The sequence below is a fragment of the Myotis lucifugus genome, unplaced genomic scaffold, assembly GCF_000147115.1.
Source record: "Myotis lucifugus unplaced genomic scaffold, Myoluc2.0 scaffold_150, whole genome shotgun sequence".
In the NCBI taxonomy this organism is placed as follows: Eukaryota; Metazoa; Chordata; class Mammalia; order Chiroptera; family Vespertilionidae; genus Myotis; species Myotis lucifugus.
The window spans coordinates 1734169-1759864 of NW_005871198.1; the positions used below are offsets into that span (position 1 = coordinate 1734169).

The following is a 25696-nucleotide window of genomic DNA, read 5'->3' on the forward strand; positions in this document are numbered from 1 at the left end:
CATCATAGCACCTGGTTGTTCTGGTCGCTCGGTCGTAATGGTCGCTCAGGCATTTATATATATAGATTCCTTAGTGCTTTTATACTTTTACACACTTTCTCCTTCAATTACTCTTCTTCTATGAATATGTAGAAATTAGGAACTTTTACACAACACCATAAAATGTAGCCTTACTAGTATTTACTTGTGAAAAGAAAGGAAAGCTGTCTTTTAGGTCATTATTCCTATGTGTTATCATGTTATGCTTTCCAGTGAAATCCCTTGAAAATATTAGTAGATTTGAATAGAACTATCTTTATCAAATATCTTCCATAAGGTACTTAATGATATATATGTTACATTTTTATTTATGTAATAATTTAAAGGGATTTCATTTTCCTCGAAGGCCAATATAAAATGCACTAGAGCCCTAGCCTGGTTTGGCTCAGTGGATAGAGCGTCGGCCTGTGGACCAAAGGGTCCCGGGTTTGATTCCTATCAAGGGCATGTACCTTGGTTGCAGACTCCTCCCCAGCCCTGTTCCTGATCAGGTCTTGTGCAGGAGGCAACCAATTGATGTGTTTCTCTCACATCAGTGTTTCTCTCTGTCTTGCCCTCTCTCTTCCACTCTCTTTAAAATTCAATGGGAAAATATCCTCCGGTGAGGATTAACAACAACAACAAAACAAAAAAAACCCACAAAAAACAAGCATACAAAAAAGTGCACTAGAACATTGTCTAACTATTTAGACTGGCTCAAGGCAGTCCATGCTAAACCTAATTGTTGAATGCCTTTTTTCAGCTAATGAAATGAACTCTTCAGAGTCTGTGTCAAGATGAATCACCTTTCATTTATTTCTGCCTTATGTGTTTGTATATATGCAGATCTTGGACATACTCAATTAGGAAAATGAAATACATTTCGCAAAAGAACAAAGTTGAAATAATGTTCAGAAAGCTGTAATAGAACACACACACACACAAAAAGAAAATTAAGATTCTAAGCTTGAAATATATTAGCCCCGTTACGTTGGTTGACATGTTTATTAATTTTACTCTGGACATCCTCAGACCTTAAAAGAGTGGACATAAAATATACAGCAGTGCTTGAAAACTTTTAAGGTGGGAACACTCATAAATAGATTTAATTATGAATTTCTTAGTCACTAACTTTAAAATGATCATATTTTTCTAGTAATTAAAAAAAGGCCTCATTTCTTTATCTTAAAAGAGATCATGAATCTTCAGTTTAATATAGGCTCAGATTTTCCTGGAAGAAGTCAAGGAGTTCATTATTCTTATCTCTGTCAATTTCCTAACTTACAAACGAGATGAAGCAATTAATCCTTTCAAGTCTCCCGTATTAATTATAGTCTTAGACAGGTTTCCTTGTGGTTTTGTAATTCTTTTTGTCACATTTTCACTGTGTTTACTATCTCAGCTGGATGCCTGTTGACATGCTGATTCATGTTTCAGTGTGTTAGATAGGTTTTATTCATCTAAAGGAATGAGTATAAAGAGGTCACACCTTGTAATCACAATGGCATTTCTAGTGTGTGTAGGCCATATATCTCCTTTTAATTTAATCTCTGAAAAATGTACAGGGATTTCTGAAGCTAAGCTGTACAAATCGATAAAATTTATAATCAAGGCTGTCTAATCTCTAAACCTAATATAAAACTTCACAACTATTGATTACATGTGAAGGATCTGCAAGCTGTTAATCATGCATGAAAACATAGAGTAAAACTGGTGGCTTTGGAAAAGGAAATGGACTAAAAATCATCAACCTGGCAGTCCTTATCTCCATTCCCCTGAAGCAAGCATGTTATCAGACACTTGCATTTTCTGAAATCAAATATGTGTCAAAGTATGTCAATAGCCATTATCACCTTTGAAGCTTATATGTTATTGCTTTTTTCTATTATTATTTAGACATTTTTCTTTTTTCTTAACAAATGTGATCAAAGCAAATTATTCTACTAAAGTTTCCAGAAGGAAGGAATGAAAGAAGGACCTAAGTTGATGTTTTAAAATCATAACCTTTGTAAAGAGCAAAATGAGCCATACAGACTTGGGATGTCATTATAATGTAATTGTGGTATTTTTGTTGGGGGGAGAGGGTAGAAATTCATGTCATAAAATAGCCTCACTGAACATTTTAGTAACTAAATATACTTTATAATAATTTCCCTAGGTTGAACTGACTGATTCATTTAAGGACAGCTGTGAGATTTTTCAAGAGAGTATGCAGTTGAGAAAAAGTTACTAAACAGTGTTATAGGGATTTGGATAATATACAGAGGTTGGCAATTTACAGGTGCATTGTGACATTTTTTACTTTAAAAAACTATTGTGATGATCATAACCTGCATGTCTTTTTTCATATGAACAACTGTAAGCCTATTTTTGACTATCCCTGTAAATGTATATGTATCTTTTTTATCAGACCGATCACCTCAAAAGTAAAGAAATTCAGACTATATTGCAGATTCACTATTATATGTGCCTACAAAGTCATATTAATATAAATAATTAAAGTATGTTTTAACTGTTTTACAGTGATGGAGTAGGTACTAAAAAACTGCTATTTCAGTTATAGCTTTTAATAAAATACTCACATGTCTTATCACTCAGAGTTATTAGTTTAACATTCAACAGTTAGTATCATGGGAGTATACTGAAGAACTGAACCCACCCTCAGAGAGCATATAGGGAATAAAACAAAACCAAAATCATTTATTAAAGCATATATTATTATACTATCACAGTATCAGCATATGTCAAACAAATTATACTAAACTAGTGGCCCGGTGCACAGATTCCTGCACATTGAAAGGAAATTAATTAGAAGAAATATTTTAATATTCTTATTTACCTTTTCTATATAATAGAAGTGTCAGAGATTAAAGAAAATTAGTAAAATGTATATGAAAATAATATACAAATTGATTAATAAATAAACAATAACATGATATAACAACAACAAAGAAATGATATAAAAACAACAAAAACATGATATAAAAACAAGATTGATAAAAACAATGACTGATAAATTGATTAAACTTATTCTAATATCTCCCTGTATACCACATTAAGAGTAAAAACACAGAGTGCTTGACTAATTTCCCTGTGATGAAGTATTTACAACTTTAATATCACACATTCTTTGAACTCGAGAGAAAGCAACATATAACTGACCATGTCCGAAAACAGGTTCAGGTAGGAATATTCCTAGTCTGTCTAGAGGTTGTACTTGTGATTTATTAATAGTCATCGTAAATGCTAGCATCACGGGAAACTGTCTTAGAATTAATTTAAATGGGAGGCTAGTGTCAGACAGGGACAAATCAATTCTTGGAATCAGAACAACCTCTCCTTCTGCAGATCCTGTTAATACTTCAGCTTCGATTATGTTAGGTCGCAATCTTTTGATAATACATCTAGTACCATTACAAAGATACCATTTACTATTAAGATTTCTCAGTAGCATGATGATTGCACCTACTTTCAATTTTAATTTATGACACGGCATTCCTGAAGGAGTAATACTATTAAGAAATCTGATAGGAAAATTTTCCTTCTCGGCATCATCCACTGAATTAATGGAATCATCACTCAAATGGTATCATCCACTGAATTAATGGAATCATCACTCAAATGGTACGTTGTGCCAGTCGTTGGTCTAAAGATACATTCTGTTAATGACGCCGGCTTCTTTTGGCTTTAGAGGTACGTTGTGCCAATAGTTGGTCAGCTTCAGAATGTCAACAAAAACAACCAAATTCATGATCGACAATGACAGATTGAAACACACGCATGTGATTGGCACCAGCGAGAGCTTTATATGTATCACACATGCGCGAGTCAGCGTTTATTTTTTAATTGCCAGTGCCCTCATATGTACCGGACGGTCAGCCAGTCGGATGGGTGTACGGTCAGTCACTTAGCCTTTTATATATATAGATAAGCATGTAGTGGCTCATCACAACCTAATAATAGAGAAATAAAATTTGTAAAGTATTGTTCTTTGGAAAGATCACTGATATAATCTTCACACAAATAGTAAGGTAATTTAGAGATGAAGAGGTTGAGAATAGAGACTATCAAAATGCTAAGCAATAATTAGCCACAAATTCAATGGTGCCATAAAACAAGCATGTATATATTACATTCTGGAATGGTTGGATAAGACCATCTGATCTTGGCTGGCTCACAGATCTGCTCATAGACTCTATTGGCTAATCTAGACTGGCCTTTGCTGTTACAACGGGAACAACTCACTTGCCCCACATGTATGTCATACTCTAGAATGGATGGTGACGGTGTAAGAGCAAGTGGGAGTGCACAGGACTTTGAGATACATTACACCCTGAGAACTAGCACACCATCACTTTTGCCTCATTCCGTTGACCAAAGTGAGTCACAAGGCAAGGCCAAAATCAGTGAATGAGGAAATAGAACCCACTTCATTGGTGTGAGGAATTGTAGTCACATGACAAACAGTGTGAATAGAAGGAGAAGTGAAAAATTAGAGCCGTCATTGTAACTACCACACAGAATTGGGTTCTTCAGATCTCTTTCATTAGCTCTTGAGGTTAAAACATTAAAATTATTTGCTTTATCATTCAGAAAATAAACATTTCCAGAATTATACTATGGGTCAGTGACTTTGCTTGGTTATAAATTATTTACCTCATTTTTAGGACAACCTAAGAATTAGGTAACTTATCTTATTTTGGTGGATAAAGAAAACATTGAAAATCCCCTCTCAAGGTTTTTATTGCTATATACAGTCCTCCAAGGTCACTTTTTTATATATGGAAATGCTATTTTCCATACTACATTTTTTAGCATTATGTACAAATCTCTCTACCTTTTTGGATCTGGTTAGTGCTATTTAATTTTTTTAATAAAAATATTTACTTATAGAGGAAAAGTAGATTATTCTTATTTATTTTCATAAATTAAGAAAGTGTCCTTTTTTCTATATTATGTTTTATACAAGCATTAGCAGTTATTTATAGAGCATATTTTACTTTTTGTGTTTTCTTTAAATTATAAAACATAAGTGAGATATGCAATATCAAAGATGAGTCAAAGTGGGTTCATTGGTGATAATTACATGTTTCTTATATTAATGAAGTAAAAAACAGTAAAGCTTCCTCAAATTTTTAACCCCCATATTTTGAGAATTAGGTTTTATGATAAGACATTCAATTTAAATTTTGGAAAAAGAATTCTCTTCATCTTGTTTTCATGTCACTTTGGTATTATTGTGTTTTAAAAATCAATTCATTTTCTTGGCATTATTGTAGAGAGGATGGCAATGTTAAGTTTATTAGAATTATCTGATGAACTTCAGTAAGACTCTTGAGAGCAGTGAAGATGACATGTTTTGATTGAATTTGATTATGTGCTTAGTATTGTTCTGGTGGTGATGTATAAATATTACTGTGGCTGCAGGAGAGCTGAGTGAGCCATGCACACCCTGTCACTTTATAGCCCCTACGTCTAAGCATGTCATTTCAACAACACAGCCATAAAGCCCAAAGAGCTGACAGTTGGCTTGCGATTATTCCTGGACCTCAGGCTCCCTCATGTTAAGTATTAATCAACTCATCTCACCAACTTATCATTAACTCAATTTGACCCATGGGAGCAGAGATGAAATCTTTTTGGCAAGACTAATAATTTTATGAGATTGAAAAGAGGTACAGTGTAAAATGTTGACTAGTCTCAATTCTCACCATGGAAAAAAATGATAAAAAAACACAAAGCATCAATGGGGAAAAGTAAAAGAATATTTTCCAAAGACCTTGAGATTTTTTTTCATCCCTCAAGGGATGCCAATGCTTTCCTTCTTACTTTTTTAAAAATTTACCTTTGTTCAAAAATATTATCTCAATTATATTTTGTTTCACATCAACAAATATTTTCTCTGGCAGTCAGGAATAGAAGGAAAATAGAATCCACTTCCCTTGTATTTGTTTTGATAAATGGGATGGAAATTGTGCTCTGCAGTCAGCTTCTAGGATTTCTGATGAGAAAGCAGCCGGGAGCACGAAGCTCCTGTCATGCTTCAGTGTTCTTAGTTTGTGTACATCCTTGACAAGATCTTTCTCTTTTTTCCTGGATGAGCTTTGGGACATCTTCTATTTTTCTCTGACTGACAGCAGGAAAATAACTTTTATCATTAAAAACTGATTCTAGGGAAATATGATCCCTGCCCTCCATTCTCTTGTAGCTGCTAAAGCTTTTGTTTTCACAGTTCTTTCAGACTAACTAGAAATTATCATTACAAAAGGACATGGATATTGACCTGTCATGTCACGTGTTGTTTAGCAAGTACCAAAAAATTGAATGGCTTTTTATCTGCTATCTAGAACCACTTATTAAATCATCTTTTTGTTGAGAGGTAACTCAGAGTCAATAGGTTTTGTCTGTTCATGTTGCCTTTATTTTTCTTAACCTTCAGAGAGTTATTGAGTTCTTTATTTTATCCTCTTGAATTGAGTTAAATATTTAACATAAATTATTACAGGCACGGCCCCATGGCTCCATCTATTTAAAATTTATGTATGGGTAATGATATGTTACTTTTTTAATTACATGCTAATTATATAATACTGATCATAGATTTGATATGTAATTTTTTTTGCCATTTTTTAAAATTTCACCTTGATTTCATGTAGCCTTTTTCACTGTAGCAACTAGGAAATAGGTGAAAAATAAAAGAAAAATGGAATGGGAAAAGTTAGTAAGCGTGGCTGATCAACATTTGGCAGGGAAGCTAAAATCAGCTAATACTCACATTTCTCATTGCATATGCTTTTTAAAAAATAGATGTTTTTCTAGGATTTATCAGAAATGAATGAATGAATAAGAATTTTGGTGCAGATCTGTCCACAGGGCACTTAACAAGAGGAGTTAAGATTCATCATTTGAAGGGTAGAATGGAAAAGGAGATTCTGCTTATATTTCCAGTTTTCTACTGGGCTTTTTTTATTTATATGTATACATAAATAAAATCAATATTTTATTGCTTTCGTAGAAGAAGGGAGAGGGAGAAGGAGATAGAAACTTCAATGATGAGCCCAGCTGGCATGGCTCAGTGGTTGAGCGGCAACCTATAAACCAGGAGGTCACGGTTCAATTCAGTGGTCAGGGCACATGACCAGGTTGTGAACTCAATCCACAATGTGGAGCATGTAGGAGGCAGCCAATCAATGATTCTCTCATCATTGATGTTTCTATCTCTCCCTTCCTTTCTGAAATCAATAAAAATCTATTTTTTTTAAAAACACATCAAAACGTGTCTATAGATTTTGCCTTATCCATTGAGACTTAAAGCAGATGTCTCCTTTATTTGACAGGTGGAGGTTATTTCTCCTTCTTGAATTGCTTAAATTCTCATAGAATATATGTAAGCAGAAGGATATTGCTTGGAACTCATTAGGTTCTACATAAGATAGGCAAACCTGATCACTTGGAAAAAGAGAATACTAATGAAGGGGGGAAATATCAAAATCAAAATGAGGAGTGTATGCAAACAAGTACATTAATACTAGTTTTAAAAAAAACTAAATAGAGGAGTAAATATTTATTGGTGTTTTCTCTCATTGTTGTACGGGAGATCTTTATTCGTATACTCCAGGTATTTTTCTGGGGAAAATCTCACTTTCTCACTCTAGATACTTTTAGAACAAAGTATGGTCTAATGTGAACATCGCCACTAAATTGTATTGTTGCCTAGCAGGCAGCAAAATCACAATTTCTCTGGGAATCTTAGCATGAACTTAGCTATAATTGCCCGGTCAGCTGGTAGGTGGTGCTGAAGATCATTTTCAGTCTAACAGCGCTGGACCGACTGTCTCTTGTGCCTGGTAAGATAAATGCTATCACAGAGCTAGACATATAAAGACACTTTGAAAGTGATTAAAGAGTCACATCTTTATTCAAGCCTACTTCGGTGCTTTAGGTAAAACATGCAATGAAAATGATAAAATAGGGAGACTTGATACTGTCAGATGACTGACAGCATTTAAAACCTAAGCATTTAGATTCTACCAATGGTTAATTTGCATGTGTGAATGTATTTTGTAGATTTGAAGTTTTTAATTAAATAGCCACCACAGTGTATTTCAAATCATACATTAAATACATTGAACTGGAATTTCAATTTGAACTTGCCATCTGTGTACCATGCTGATAATTTTCACATAACTGAGATTTTAATCTCAATAATCAATTTATAAAAACACCAAGTTGGGCTTTTTTTTATATACTTATTTGTCATCTATTTCCCCTACTGATTTTCAGTTAGCTAGAGCAGTGACTATCTATAATGAGTTAAGGGGGGCCCCAATGGCCTTGACCTTGGCCTTGACTTTAATCTTCTTTTCAAATCCGTGCATTAAAGTGTGCTGTGTATTAGTTTGTTTACTGTGTAGACTTTGCCATGGCCATGATTTTCATAGAGTAATTGTTTTGATTAAGTTAGACAATTAAAGTTAGTCTTGCATGAGGAAAGAATACACTTGGGAAGCAGTGATGGATGGACTCCAGTCTTTGGAGTGTTTAGTTCCGCCAGCATTTTCCAACTGAATGAATATTCACCTCCCAGTTTGGTCTGGGTGACAGTGAATGGATTGTCAGACCTGAGTGTTTCCTAGAAAAAGGTAGAGATCAAGAAGGATAGATGACAATGTGAATATCCACATGTGTTCTTGCAATTTTTCTCAGATACTTTTCTGCTTTGATGAACAACATCGTTACTGAGGTAATAAATGTTAATTAATATCTGCGTCATTTTTTGTAAGTGGTAGTTTAGTGTTACAATTAGACTAATTAGTATACAGCATAGCTTGGTGATATGACAAATCATAGAGCAGAACATGTTGACTCTTATCCATTATGATATATTAGCTAATCCACTTGCTCAATAATGACAAAATAAAAGACAGGAATTGGGCAGTAACAACAGCAGCAACTATAAAGGCATCATGGCTACATTTTCAGGTTTTTATTTTGTACCATGTTCCTGAGTACTATGGATTGTTGACGTTTTACATTTCACTTTTTCCATTGGTAAATATAGCCCTTAACCAAAATCTTCAAGGATAGAATCATGAGTAAATAAAATGAGAATAAAAGCTGAGTTCCAAATTTTCCTGGTTGACACATGTCATGATTAGTGTTTCATGTTTTCAAGAGTATTCTTGATTACAAGAGTAATAAGAGGATTGCTGACAGCTGCCTATGTCTCTGATTTATTCTTCAGAACCGATGCGAACCCCAAAGACTTTAAAGATCGCTGAGATCCAGGCCAGGCGCATTGCAGTGGACTGGGAATCCTTGGGTTACAACATTACCCGCTGCCACACTTTTAATGTCACTATCTGCTACCACTACTTCCGTGGTCACAACGAGAGCAAGGCAGACTGCTTGGACATGGACCCCAAAGCCCCTCAGCATGTTGTGAACCATCTGCCACCTTATACAAACGTCAGCCTCAAGATGATTCTCACCAACCCAGAAGGCAGGAAGGAGAGTGAAGAGACGATTATTCAAACTGACGAAGATGGTATGCTCATATTTTATTATTTCTTAAAAGGGGGGTTTTATAACAGAAATGATGTAAATGCTTGTAATATTTCCTAGAGTCCCCAGAATTGAATTGGATTCTGAAATCTGCTAAATACTCTTATTAAGGTTAACTTTGGGGAAAGAGTTTACTTTTAAACAAAAGCTTAATATTCTTCAGAGTAGTATCAAATACTAAATGAAATATGCCTCTACTGTTTTCTGTTTTCAACAAATGAATAAAAGTATGTGTGTGTGTGGAGATGGGAGTGCTCTATAGTGAATTGAGGCAAAGCTGAACTGGTAATCAAGAATCATGGGTTTTTCATTCTGGCTCTGTAACTTTAGCAAATTCTTTCACCCTTCTAGTTCTCCATTTCTCATCTCTATGAGAAAAGTTTAAATTAGATGATCTCTAAGTTTCCATTTCTTGCTAAAATTCTCCTTGAGTAGCTTATAAATAGGGCTATATTTTTATTTGGGTTTCAGAAAACATGATGTAATTCATACTCTAGTGTTCCCAAGTTCCCTCAAGTTCTGAAATGTAGGCTTAGATTTTGATGCCTACAGGTATGTGATTGCCATTATACATACATATATATATATAGATACCATAGTTTCTAGAAATTTTCCCTATCACTCTGAAAAGGCTAAATGACCCTGGTTTATCCTGTTGTTTTTGTTGTAATAAAGGGAAGTAAAAGCTCTTTAACCTATTTAGTTCAGATTTTAAAGGAAACAATATTGTCCTAAAATTATGCATGGGGTTATTCTTATATTCCTAAAACATCAGAGAAAAAAACCTAAGACGTAATGGTAAATGAACTTTTGCCATATTTGAATTAAACATGATTACATTAGCTATTTCAATTGAATTTGCACCTAATTGAAGCATCTATATATATAAAAGACTAAGTGACCAGCCGATTGGTATGACGCACACTGACCACCACAGGGCAGACACTCAACGCAGGAGCTGCCGAGCTGCGGTGACTTGACAGCGGCAGTTCTTGGGTGATGCACCCAGAATTAGAGAGGAGGGAGCCCAATTCCGGAGTGCATCACCGGAGAACCGCCCTCTCGCATTCTGGGACTCTTCGGGGGATGTTGGAGAGCTGGTTTTGGCCGGATCCCCACAGGCCAGGCCGAAGGACCCCACCAGCCGGAGAGACCCCGCTCACTCCACAGATGCCCTTTGAACTGCAGTGCTGCCCCAGGTGCTGCCAGCCAGGAAGGGACCACGGGAGGTTGGCTACAGGGCATATCTGGCCTGTCTTGCCCAGTCCCGTCCCATGGCCACCTTCTAATTAATTTCCTTTCAATGTTCATGAATCCGTGCACTGGGGCACTAGTTAATAATAACAAACCCTGCTATTATTCAGAAACACATATTACCGATGCCTTACATACATACACATACAGAAAACACACCTCAACACATGCTAATGCAAGAAAAAATGACTGGCATAGTAGTTTCATAGGTGGAAAATGAGAAATCTAAACATAGATTCAAAAGCCTTAACAAAATATCTCATTTTATAAGGTGGGATAAATATTAAAAAGTCTATATTACACTAGACATTCTGTAACCCAGGTTTTTAGTGACAAGAATGCACTCATGTTTTATTGCCTGCACTTAAAATAAAATAAAAAGCCCACATGATTTCTTAATTGGTGATTTTAGACCAAATTACATGAGTTTTGTGCTTCCTTAGCCATTCACTGTCTAATAGTATAATTCGTTTTGATGGTAACCTTTGGTATGGTTTTTTAGCATACCTTTCTTTCCCACAAACCAAAGAATACAGTCAGGCTTATATGATCTTTTCATAGTGTATTAAATTTTTTAAAGTATTTTGGTCTATACACATGACCAAATTAATAATCAGGAAGTGAATTATTGTGAATTTATTTTATATTTACTGTTGAGAGTATTTTATTTTTTTAATATATTTTTATTGATTTCAGAGAGGAAAGGAGAGAGTGAGAGAGATAGAAACATCAATGATGAAAGAGAATCATTGATCTTGCACGCCCCACACTGGGGATCAAGCCCGCAACCCTGGCATGTGCCTGACCTGGAATTGAACCATGACCTCCTACTTTATAGGTCAATTCTCAACCACTGAGCCACTCCAGCTGGGCAAGAGTATTTTAAATTATGTCCTGAATTGATCATATTCATGACCGTGTATTATTTTTTTTAATCCAGAAACATTTTTTAAAAGTAAAATGACATTATTTATTCTAATTTCAATAGTATTTTCTATGCTAATTTTACTTTTTTTTTATTGATAGAGAAAGAGAGAAAAAGAGAGAGAGAGCAACTTGTTGTTCCTCTTATTATTTATGCATTCATTGGTCAATTCTCGTATGTGCCCTGACTCAGGATTGAACCTGCAACCTTGGAGTATCTGGACGATTCCCTAACCAACTGAGCTACCTGGCCAGGGCCTATTTTAAGTTTATTTTAACCTCCGCTTTGAAGCATTTTTAATTGGTTTTCATGAAATTGAATTGCATATTAATATTTCAAAGTATGGTCAGGAACTAATTCCTTTTACTGTGAGGTTGTTTTTTCCCGTTTGCTCTACGTGTAAGACTAAATGATCGAAGTACAAACTTTCTGTGACATAGTTGCAAGAATTCAGTTTTCAAACTATCCATGTGAGCTCCAGTTTCTACACAGACTGCTTGATGTGTCTCAGTGTTCCAGAGGGGGGGGACAGAATATCTAAATTGTAATCTATTGTTGTAAAGATCGATGGATTATGATGATCTAATTAAGTCAGTCTTACTAAATTATTGCTGCCCTGTACACATAGAAAAAGAATAAATTATCAACCATCTAATAAAAGAACATAATTTTATGAAAAGAATTCTGGAGATGTCCATAAATCATGACAGCAAAGCTAGAATGATTTCCCACCAGAACCCTAAGGTAGAATTTATATTTAATTTATTGCATACATTTTTTTAATGCATGGGTAGAAGTTTTTTGTATGAGATTTTCTTTTCATTTTTTTTTATTCCACCATTGATAAAAATCAATATTAAGAAGTTAGGTCAGCAGAAAAACCTGGTTCGGGAACAGTTTTTTTGCTAATACAAAGCTATTTTTAAATGTACATTTATTATATTTTAAAGGTTATAAAGCTTATTTAATATAATCTTGATCCACCACATTCATTATTTTTTCTCTTTTCCATTTTGAGAGTTATATTTTAAAGAGGTTTCTTATGTGCAAAAAAAAAATTAGCTGAAACAGCTCTCAAGTAAATCACGAAGGGGACTAAAGTCAGCATTCTCTCTCCGTTAGAAGTTGTTGATGTGGAAATGTGAAATGACAGTCACTGCAATGTGCAGACTGCCATGACGATGGTCTTAGTAACTTTATGATACATTTATACAAATTAGAAGGACATAGAGATGTATGCATATGGAAAGACATTGTTTTCCTTCAGTTGTAGAAAGTTATTGAATATAATTTGTTCCTGTACCCTGTTGCCCCTTCTGTTTATGTATGTGGATTGTAGTTCACCTAAGCACAATTCTTTCTTTTGTCCCCTGTACATGCCCTGCTGCAAGATCATAGTGGGCACTCTCTTAGCCATAAATTTTCCACAGACTTTTCCCCCTTACAAATCTGACCTTATGTACTTGAACTAAATCCAATTGACAAAGTAGAACATGTGTAAGAAGAACAGAGAATTGCAGGCATTCTAATTCTAGGGAGACTATTCTCTAATACTATCCCCTCTCAATGCAGAATTGTGCACATTTAAAACTGTCCCTATTTGTGAACAATTTAAATACATCCACGCCATTTTTACACTATTTATGGGCCAAATTGTGTTTGGTTAACACAGATACTAATTATATACCTACCATCATATAAAAAATTACTCATTAATGGAGTTTTGTCTCCTCCTTCCCCAACAACCACCTTCTATATATGAGGTATGGAAAGGTGAAGACATACTTTTTTCTTAATTACAATTGTAACTGTATCATTTGAGTAGAATGGAAACAAACGAATGCCCATGGCAGCCTCATAGGCTACACGAATTGCAAATAGGGGCCTTGATCAGTTACATAGTCTGTGCCAATACTGTGGACTGGGTTGAGGGGAGGGGGGAGACAATGGGATGCCTTTGGTTAACTTCCCTCTGAGCCCTCAGCTAACAGATACATGGACAGATCATCTGAAGTTTAGTGGTGGCATCTTTTTTGTTTACTGTGGGTTTCTTTCTTTAAGAATTTATTATTAATGTGCCCAATTATGTTAGCTGTCCCAGAGGTCACAACATCATTCATCATCTCCTTGTAGATTGGAATAAATCTTACTCTTTTGGCATTATCATTCAAAATTTCTTGATGCTGCTAGCCACCATGTAATGCATTTCCTTTGATCCAGTGATTTTTAATTTATATCAAATCCCCACAAAATTGCTTTAGACTCTGAAACTGCATTTCTACATAATGTCATTTGTGAAATTCACTGAAATGACATATTAAGGAAAAATATTAATAAAAAAACCAAACTTGCCCAATATTAGGTCAATATTTTCAAATAAAAACACATTTTAAGCAAAGTAGGATGGAGAGGATATAGTTTTAAACCTTAGCAGAACAAGAAACTGAATATGTGAATTTAAATAAAATATATAGAAAACTATGTACAATAACAAAAGTATCTTGTGTCTTATATTTTGTTAATAGAAGCCGACACATCATTCCTTGCTGACATTGGGTATTGTTAGTTATATGACATTTACAAATAGGACTGGAATGAGGGTTCCTCAAATCTTGACATACCGGGGAACACTTCAAAACTAGTTATGTGGATTGTTGAGTTCTAAACTAGTATGATGTTTCCAAACAGTTTGAATCTTAGCTTTAAGATAGTGAATTTCATTTAAAAGACTGAAATAATGATATTTGAACCTGTTCATCTTAGCAGTTTTAAAAATATATAATCAATGTGTCTTTTTTAAATTATATAAATTTAATAAGTATAGCTATAAAAGTCAGTTTGACTTTTGATGGGTGTTTTTTTTTAAATAGAACATTTATTATCTTATATAATCCCTAAATAGGGTAGGCTTTAGAGTTGAGCGACTCAGTGGCTCAGAAATATCAAAGAAGCCAGGTAGTCTCCATATCTGTGGTAGGCAATCTAGCTTTGGACTAGTTCTCTGGCCACAAGATAGCTGCCAATAGAAATTGTGGAAAGCAGTATCCTTAATTTCATGCATTAGGAGAAAGGGAGAGAGAGACGAAGATAGAGAGATGGGTGGGGAGAAGGGAGAAATGTCTTCCTTAGGGAAGGATGTCTTCCTTAAATATGAAATATAAATGCTTTCATTTATTCTGGTTGAACTTGTTTAGATTATATGCACACTTTATGATCATTTAGAGTCACCAGGAAAATGCTATCCATTGATTTGCTTTGACTAATCAGAATCTATGCTCTGAGTTAGAAATGGGTAAGCTTCCTGAATCACATGGGTTATATGAGAGATGGATGGATAGTTGAGCAGAATTGGGATTCTCTTCTGAAGGAGGAAGAAGGGGTGATAAGTAAACTGACAGGGTCCCCTACACAACCCCACTTTATGCCATTTCTCTTTCCCTGTGATCTCCTCGGTAGATCAGCAACTTTGGTAACAGCCTTACAGTTTGGCAGCATAAAGAGTGTAGAGTCCTATGGACCTGAGTTTTAGCCATGGGTTTACTGTCTTCTGGTTACCTGATTTCAGATACACCAGGCCACTTTCTTGAGCTTCTGTTTATCTGTTAAGTAGCTTAATGTTGCTGATTGTGGAGCATTTCAATTTGGTACTATATAATTTCACTATCTAGTCTAAAGAGTGTTAATTATTATGTTTCATTATTGCATGAACTTTGTTTATAGAGACTCTTTTGGGTCTTATAATCTTCAAAATATCTTTCTGGAAAACACAGCTCTGTTCATGAAACAAATCACAAATGAGATTTTCAAGTTATTAGAGGCCTATTAATGGAGTAAACTAGATAATTTATTCAGCTTTCTAGGTGATAGGATATACTTTTGAATAAAAATAATTTTGCATTTGTATATTATCTGTATTAGAAGCTTAAAACTGCTCAATTAAGCTTATTTTTTTAAAGACATATTTTATTTATTTTCAACTTGGTTGCTAGCTTCTGTAATGTACTTTTTCTGTTTTTTTTATGTAAGAATTCTTATAACTAAATATATGTATTTGTAGTGCCTGGTCCTGTACCGGTCAATTCTCTTCAAGGAACATCCTTCGAAAATAAGATTTTCTTGAACTGGAAAGAGCCTCTAGATCCAAATGGAGTCATCACCCAATATGAGGTATTGGGAAGACACGGAAGTTAATTGAAATGTGGATTAAAGGGAAAGTAAAAGGAAAAGGTAGAGGGAAAGGAAAAGGGAAATAGGGGAAAATGAGTGAGGATTAAGAGATTAAAATTATTACTGTTTCTCCTCTCTTTTAATTAGACATTCCTTGATCCCAAAATTTAGTATCAAAATAAATATTGTATGGCACCTAGAATTTTCAAATTCTTAAAGTAAATATATGCTTATTTTTGCAGTTATTTTAGAAAAGCAGGATTGGCCCTTTCAAGCAGACTTAATGATGATTGTAAAGAATGAATTTTTATAAAATTGAGAAATTCATTTCATACTGTAATTTAGAGAAGGCCATTGAATGTCAGTTGTTTCATAGAAGGGGATTAATACTAAATATATATATAATATATATATAACATATTATATATATTATATATATATTATAAATCTGACTGTATTTAAACTTTAAATATAAATTATCATCTTATTTTTAGATATAATATTTTTAAAGAAGAAAAGAATGGATTTTTTTAATTGTATAAGTGTGTAGTTCTGTACCTGCATAGTCAGCGTTGATTAAAGCATAAAGTGCTTAAATTTCTAATGGCTACAGAGTGCATCATGGGGATGGGAATCACCAGTACAGTCTTATAATTTGTGACTATATTATCATACTTAAATACTATTTACATAAAATTTATGTAAATTGGACAAAGTATAGATTAAGTTAATTAAAACAGACATTTGTTGAACATATTCTGTATTTCATATGCATTAAAATATAAGATTATATACATAAGATTATATATATATTGTACTTAAGTACACTATTTTTTATAAAAGAAAATAAATCGATATTGGTCCAATCATGGAGATAATAAATACAGGATGCAACCATATTAAATGAGAAGGAAAGAACTAAAATTAAAATATGATTCACTCCACAAATGCCCTTTAATGCTATCTTATTTAAAAGGATTTATGTAAAATTTATTATGACATATTGGATATGTAATAGGAAATGTATTTCTTAAAACAGGTTAGCTACAGCAGCATAAGATCTTTTGATCCCGCAGTTCCAGTGGCTGGACCTTCACAGACTGTATCAAATTTATGGAACAGTACACACCATGTCTTTATGCATCTCCATCCTGGAACTACATACCAATTTTTAATAAAAGCCAGCACCATCAAAGGCTTTGGGCCAGTCACAGCCATCAATGTGACAACCAATATCTCAGGTATGCAAATGAGTAAAGAATCGGTTTGTAATTGTGTGTCACAGAGTATCACATATACACTGAGTATAGTTTTTCTCACGTATTGAATCCTTAATATTATTCATGATTGAAGGCACTTTAAATAATTATTTCAATACAGATTATTCTTGGTTATATGTCCAAACCCAAATGCATCTGAAATAGTCAGTTTTCATCAACGGTGGTCTTTTTAAACAATTATATATTTATTAGAAAGCTTTCAAAGTTCATTATATATATAATAGGCCTATAATAATTTTGAGGAGTTGTTAATCTGGTATCAGATCTTTACTGAAAAGGGATTTTATTAAAGGTGATCCTTGCTCTATTATCTTAGTAACATACACCTTTGTCTCTCTGCTCCCTTTTTACTGAGATGCTGATCATTTTAAACAAATAAGAGCTTTTCTTTCTCTTAGGATCTCACATAAATTTATCTAGATTTTACAATGGCAGTGTGTTAGGTTGATTAACAAATTAAATTTTCATTACGTTATGCTCATAGTTTAATAGTTCACTTTTGACTAGATTGTTTACAGATGTGACTTCTTCAGTCAAGTCATCAATTAAACCTTATTAAATTTTTTGCCAGAAATTAGCATTGTAAAATGCCCCAAATCCAGCTTATGTAATTCTGTATATAATTTGTTTATGATTAGTAAAATAAGTATATATTATATATGTAATGAGTTAACAATGAAAATATTAACCACTTAATATATTAAAATACTAATTTTGCATTTCTAAGTTATTCTTTTAATGTTTATTTTTATTATAATTCTAGTTGCATATAAAAGTGGTATAATACATTATTAAAAATATTCTACCATTGTTCTCAATTGGTAACATTTGCATCAGAAGAAAGGTGCATAATTTTTAAGTCCAAAATGTTATTTGGAAATGTTTTGAAAAAATACAAAACATTAAAAATATATTAGCTATTCCAGTATTCACTATAATTCCTTAAAAATATTTGTTGTCACTTTACTAGAAAATATGACTTTGTGATATCATGATATAGTGAGACATGTTGCCTACATTCTAGAATTATCAGTAGTATTATAAATGACTAATATCTTTCAACAGAGATATCTACAGAATTTTCATAAATTTTTAAAACTGATAGCACTGAACAATTGGACCCTAATTAAAGACTGAATGCCCATTTAGCATTTTTAAAAATTATTTCGTTGCACTTTCAATTGAAGCAACCTGTGTACATGGGTACTCGATTGGAACTTTAAAAACTTGGTGCAACCACTATATCTTGGGTACATAGTACTCAAGCTCAGGCTGACAAAATTTATGATTGTGGTTCTAAGCATCACTTGAACGGTTAAGAACTTATTGTTATTTATCCAATGAGTCCAGTGGTTCTATTCCTCAATATTTTAAAAGTAGTTTAAATAAACATGAAATAAAGTTATTGGAGAAATGATGGTTGGAGACATGATTTATATAGTTGTGTGTGTATATAATGTCTATTGACTCTACTTCCTAAATAACTCTCAGATTATGTTCTCTTTGCAATGTCACTTTCCTTTCTTTCTAATTAGACAATATTTTAAACAGATCATTGAAATATCTCTCTAAGCAGCATCCTTGCCTTTATACTACATATATTTCTCTTTTAAGTTCCTCCCCCCGCCCATCTATATATATATATATATATATATATATATAAAAGCCTAAGTGACCGGCCGACCAGCTGACCATTCGTCCAGTAGCTGTGATGCGCACTGACCACCAGAGGATAAACACTCAACACAGGAGCTGCCGAGCTGCGGTGACTTGGCAGCTGTGGTTCTTGGGTGACACACCCGAACCGGACTGCTAGCCCATTGGCTCCCCACTTCGGGTCTGGCTCCCCACCAGGTCTCTAGCACATTGCAGAGGTCATGAGTCTGGCCCTTACAGAAGCTTTTTGACTCAGTTACCTAAATGATGAGACATGCAGGACACTGAAGCCCCAATGTCTGGTGCCTGCACTGGCCCAACCACTTAATATCGATTTCCAGTAGAGGCAGCGAATTTTCCTGCTACCACTCTTGGCTGGGAAACTGGCTGCAGCATCTCTCCTTCCAGGTGGACAGTAGCGCCAGCAGGCAACCTCCTTGGAGGGAAGGAGGCGAAGGAGCAGCTCAGGTGGGAAGAAGGAGGCCCCACCACGACAGGGCTAGGGCAGGAGCCTGACATTGAGCAGGGACTAGGCAGATTAGATTCCAGGCTAAGTAAATCCTGTTTGCTAAATAATTGCATTTTGCAGCTAAATGCCCATAAGTCATCAGTTACTGCCAAATTTTAGGGTAAAGTGAGATGAAAGAAGGGAGACAGATACAGAGAAAAAGTGATATAATATTGGAAGAGAGGAGGGAGCCCAGTTCCGGGGTGCGTCACCCGAGAACCACCCTCTTGCAATCAGGACCCCTTGGGGGATGTTGAAGAGCCGATTTGGGCCTGATCCCCGCATGTCAGCCGAGGGACCCCACCAGTGCATGAATCCGTGCACCGGGCCTCTAGTCTAATGTATTTAGTGGGATAAAATCCAATCATCCATGCGTGGTTAGCATTTGTAGCTCATCCTTGTATAGTTCCTTCCATTCTCCACTCCTACCTATGAACACAAAGTTCAGGTATATTTAACTGCTTATAGTTATTAGAACACATCTTGTCATTTCATGTTAGGTGTCTTCAACCATACTGTTTTCTCTCTGGACTTTTATTATATGCGCTCTCTTTCTGGTGAGTTTTCACTCTTTTAACATTCAGCTTAAGCATCACCCAAACCCTGAAGCCTTCCCTGCTTCATCTTCCCTTTTCCCATCACTAGTTTAGGGTAGTGCTCTCCAGGTGTGGTCCCCAGACCAACCCCAACAATGTCATGTGGAAAATCTCTAGAAAGGCACATTGTCAGGCCCCTCCCCAGACCTACTGAATCAGAAACTCTGAAGGAAAGTGTTGGCAATTTGTGTTTTAAGAAGCCATCTAGGTGGCTTGGAGACCACTCTTTTAGCAAATTAACTGTCTTCCTCTTTTGGTCACCTAATATTTTGCTATAAATTTTTATGCCTCTCATTTCTGATGAACTGTGATGCCCTCCTTTTAATTCTATTAATATAAGAGACTACACTTCACTTTCCTTTATATTTAGAGCTCATTGTATGTATTCAGTAAATGTTCAATGAATGAATGAAATACTTTAAAAATTGGTTAGATGCCACGTGTTCTGTTATTCTAATGCACACATTTCACAGATTATAGACTCCCTCAAACATCCTTCCAAATGGGAATAATTAAAAGCCAATTGAGGCTACTTTTTCAACCAGTTGGAGAAGGAAGTTCCCCTCTCCCCCAACATTATCAAACATTTTGAAAATATATCTTCTTTTCAGATATCTAGCAACTAATGTATTGGTTTGTGGTAAATAAAAACGAATGTTCCCATTCCCATTCATCACACGTCCTTGATATGTTTCTATTGTAACCACAGTGGTGAAAATGGCCCAGATACTAATATATGGGATCATTCTACAACCACTAGCTCATGAAGGGCACCTCCTCTCCAGGCATCCTTTACAGCACTCCCGCCATTCCTATCTCCACATCTCCATGTGCAACTCCATTACCAGGGCTCCCATGGTCTCCACTGTTACCACCTTCATCCCATCCCCTCATTGCTGAATTCAAGGACTCGGGGAAACGAAAACCTAAAACAGCTTCAGGAAGTGTTTGGGGTGTGTCACAAATTGCCAAATTATTATTTAAATTTCAGTAATTCTTGGTTCTGTATCTTCTGCTGTCCTCGATGCCCAGAGTTAACATTCAGGCATATGTTATTCTACAAAATAAGGATCATTTCAGACAATTAAGTATTAAATTGATGTTTTTCCTTGGTCAGGATCATTTATTCAACCTGAACTATGATATATTACTGTTAATTGATTGAAACCTTTTTTTTTTTTGGTCATTAATTACTCATCAGCTCCAACACTGCCTGACTATGAAGGAGTTGATGCCTCTCTCAATGAAACTGCCACCACCATAACTGTATTGTTGAGACCAGCACAGGCCAAAGGTGCCCCTATCAGGTAAGTGGGGAAAAACAATAGTTAAAGGAAAAAACAGCCAAAGTGAGGGATCTTTTCTCATAGTTACTTAGCAGCTAATATACTAGTAGTGAGTGGATCATTTCTGAGACAGTCATTTGCCAATTACTATCAGGAGCTTTTATTTCTCTTTTGTTTTGTTTTTTTCATTTGGAGAAAGCCTAAAGATAGACTTGTAGTTAAGAGAAGAATGCTAAGGGGATATTTATGAATTCAATCATTCACCTCTCTGTGTTGTTTGATTTAAGAGCATTGCTCTTTTATTTTTTTTTCCAGTCCCATTTCATTTCACTTCTTCTGTTGATATCTATGGTATATGAGTTTTGAAGGTATTTGAAATAGAATGCGAAAATACCTCCTACCAATGCATCAGATCCTTTATGCATAATTTCACATGAATGATTGAAAAATAGGAAGCTTTGAGAAAATAAAAGTAGAATGAATGTAGCCTATGTGACCTTTTAATTCCTAAGTTGTTGCTTATCAGGAATTCCATAGGAAATATTAAAATTCAATTTGTATTTCCTTTATCTTTCCAATATTAAAATCCCCCATCTTACCCTCCTCTTCCATATAATTATGAGCTATGTTTTCAGGGATTGAGTCAAATTATTCTAACCATTTTAGATGAATATTTAAAACTGATGCAAGATTCTATTAAAAATTTGCAGATTTTTGTGGATACTTTTGTTTTCATATTTCTATTGATAAATAAATCAAGGCACAAAAAATAGTGCAGATGTTTCATATTTGAGTGATCTCAAGTTGTTTACATCTTCATTAAAAAGTAAAATTAATCTTTATGTGTAAAATGAATGCATTTGGCCTTATAAGCATATACTAAACATTCCGATTATCTGTCTCCCTATTTGTCATGAAGTATTTGTAATTAAAAAAATATGGTAAATTCTTTGCTCATAGCTCATTAAGAAAACTCTCCGGATTAAATCAAATGTCTTTCTTCGGCATACCACAGCAGAGGAGAAGAAATCTGACTGGATACTCTTGTAGTGTAAACACCTGGGAAACACTGGCTGCTTGAAAAGGCAAAGTAAGGATGCAGTGCTATTCATGAATGGATGAACTGTGAGTGAGTCTGATGGCTGATCCAAAGGAGAAGGAGAAAATGCTTTCATTCAATATCTTTTTCTATTGACAAGTAGTCAGGATCATTCTCTCGTCCTCCCTGTGGTAAAATTTACTTTGTAGGTGTTCGGTTCTGCTACTGTTTTTTAGATGAGCTGCCAGATATTTGCATTTATCTTATAAGAGTTGGATATTGGAGTGAATTCAGCTTTATTTAATGTAAGTTGGAAACACAGCGTATTATTTATCTATATAACATAACATACAGTAACTCTTTAATCATTTAATCAATTTATTGCACAAATATTGACTGACCAGGTATTACGTGGTCAGGCATGGTGCTAGGCATCGTAAATCAAAGATTAAAATGATCAGAACGAAACACAGAGCCTGTCTCCCTATTTGTCATGGACAATGAGGCCTGCAGCCTGGTAAATTCTTTGCTCATAGCTGGTGTTCAGACAGTTTGTTGAATTAAATCAAATGTCTTTCTTCTACTTTTTTATTTAACACAAAAATATTAATTACCAAAAATCCACACTGTCTGAATTCATGATTCTGCAAAAATAATTCTTGATAATCATATATTCTCTTTTTCTGACACAGACATGCACCTCTTTGTACTTATTGGAAAGACATTTGTCCTTTTCTGAATTTGAGCCCAATGTCTGGGAAATATCAGTTTTACACTTTGAAGATAAGTGCTCAAATAAATTTAATACTACGAGAAGAAACAAATGATATATAAACAAATAAAAAGTATTTTAAACTAATATTACTACCAGGAAAAAAAATCTGTTTTCCAACTGATAATCTAATCTTATCATTTCCATTTTTAGGTGTGTTGTTTTAAGACATATATTTTTTAATTTCAGAGAGGAAGGGAGATGGAGATAGAGATAGAAATATCAATGATGAGAAGGAATCATTGATCAGCTGCCTCCTGCACACCCCACACTGGGGATCAAGCCTGCAACCTGGCACGTGCCCTAACCAGGAGTCGAACCATGACCTCCTGGTTCATAGGTCAATGCTCAATAACTGAGCCACACTGGCCAAGCTCCTTTTTTAAAAAACAAAAAAGATCTGTTCATGTATTTGGTATCACCCATAGGTGGAGCCCTGGTGGTAGAACCAGACTGGTCTAGTCAGGCATTTTGGCCTCAGATGAATCCAGCCTCCTTTGCTTTTTAAGTCCTCTAGTCATATCGCCCTGTCTTCTTTCCTCTGACCACGTTCCCATCTTCGGTATTGCTACTAGTAACTGGAGCCTTATCTTGGCACTTAACTTGTCCAATACTCCAATTTCTTTGAAAATGAGGGCCCAAACTTGATGTAATAAAAAAATTCCAAAGCACTGTATATATGGTCCAGTACTTCAAATCTTTTATTGGATCCTTATTACTACCTTCAGGTTCTTAAAACTCCTTTACTTTCCACCCAGTTTCTTTCTGTCAGTCTGTCAGAATCTCTTGTTTGTAAATGCTTGTTGCCATTGCCAGTCTGTGACTCAACTCCTCCCCTCCCAATAAAAGCCATATCTATGTAGCACCTAGCTCAACCTCCTGAGAGCATCCATCAGTTACCTTTGTTTGCTATCATAAGCTCTAAATACTAGGATCTATCTTTCCTTACTTTACAGAATGACTAGCCTCTGCTGGGCTGCATTTCACCATCCATTAGTCCCAACTCCAGTGAAATATCTAATTATTTCTGCTCTGGCCTTGCTAATGTCAAACAAACTCTATTTCCAAGAGCCTCTGTCATAGCACCTGTTGGGTAGAGTTTGTTCCTCAATGTTTCTATAAATTCATTCATTCAGTAGCATTCAGTATGTGCTAGGTGCAGAGCTGGATACTTGGAATGGAAACCCACATAAGGTAATTTAGTGTGTGCCCCCAGCTGGTATATTATAAGGGAGATAAAACAGATCAAAAATAGGCCTTGTTAAAGTTAATGCTGCGATTTTGAGCTTGGTTACTCAGAGATGAAGAGCAGGAAATATGATGGCAACCAAAATGAAAATTAAACCTTTACTCTAGATCATCAAAATGTTGGCAGTGGTGGCTCTGGTCTTGGAAAGGCTGTTTATAAGAGAAATAGTAAGACATTGGAACTGGAGAAAATCTCCTGAAGCTATAAAGAGACATTTTAAATTTTTTAAAAAAGAGGGAATGTGAATCGTACAAAATTTGTTATTTGGTATCACTAAGAAGGTGTGCAAGCGGAAACTAGTCAGATTCATAGATAGTTTAGTTATTAGTAGTTGAAAAATCCATGGCAGGCTGTCATTGATAATTTTGGGTTCACCTCCAACATTCTTAAGCATTTCATCAAGGAAACTATCTACCAGATGTATCATATACTCGCTTTTTGAGCTAATGTCAAAATCCCTTTGTATATTTTTTTACAGTCTTACAAATTGAAGAGAAATTGTATGATGAAATGTCATTATTTGGCCTCCCGCAAAATTAAAAATGATTACATTCCGGTGTTTAATCACAGTGGATTATTGTATAGTGAAATCATTTTTAGTTTTTTAATATAAGGAAATCATATTTTGACTTTTGAGTGAAGATTCATAATGCCAGTAAATTGATTTTAACTTAATTGTAGAAATATTTTTAAATGTAATTAAAAGGAATGGGGAATATATGAAATATGGGTAGAGTGAATAAGCTCTTCAAGTGACTTTGGAATATTTTAAATTGCTAGAGTACTAAGCTCAAATAATATTTAAATCTAGCTAGAGTTAAGTACCATTAGGTAATTAGACAACCACGAGGATGAGAAAGCACAGGCCCATTTCATGCAATCAGTCAAATCACTTTTAATTTGATTTCTCATTCCTTGTTTTCGGTACTTTAATTAATTCGTATTGATAAATAAGAGAGTAGAAGGGGAAAAGGAACTGTCCAAACTAAGTAAAATAATGTGGTTGGAGAACAGCTTGCACAGACAAATTGAACAATGAAAGGAAAATATATTATTTTTAAAATGCGTTTAATCACTTTTAGTTTAGGTCCATCTGAAGTTCAGTGAGGTCCCTCCCAAAAAGAAAACTGTACTTTTTCTTCCTCCACCTCTCCTCCAAGAGCAGCTGTTTGCTTTGCTCCTCATAGATCTGGAGAGATGAGCTGTTTTTGAATGAAATTTCTTATTTTTGTAATGTACTACCTGTGTCAATTTAATAGAATTAGTTAAGACTGAATGTGTGCTTGTGTGGGTTTAATCTACATGTATGTATGTATCCACCAAATATGCAAATGTATATTATAAAATATGGATTCTAAATTGAAAATGCACAGGAAAAAGAA

General features: G+C 34.8%; 1 protein-coding gene across 5 annotated transcripts in view; it reads left to right on the top strand.

Annotated features, from left to right (window-relative positions):
* The window catches only part of PTPRK (protein tyrosine phosphatase, receptor type K), a 466477-nt gene that overhangs the window by 356543 nt on the left and 84238 nt on the right, over window positions 1–25696 (top strand). For all 5 annotated transcript variants that reach the window (XM_006095061.2, XM_006095062.2, XM_023759153.1 and 2 more), the window contains exons 8-11: window positions 9263–9565; window positions 15819–15928; window positions 16968–17169; window positions 21170–21275. In XM_006095061.2, the coding sequence (XP_006095123.1) occupies window positions 9263–9565; window positions 15819–15928; window positions 16968–17169; window positions 21170–21275 (721 nt within the window). The remainder of the gene's footprint in view (window positions 1–9262; window positions 9566–15818; window positions 15929–16967; window positions 17170–21169; window positions 21276–25696) is intronic.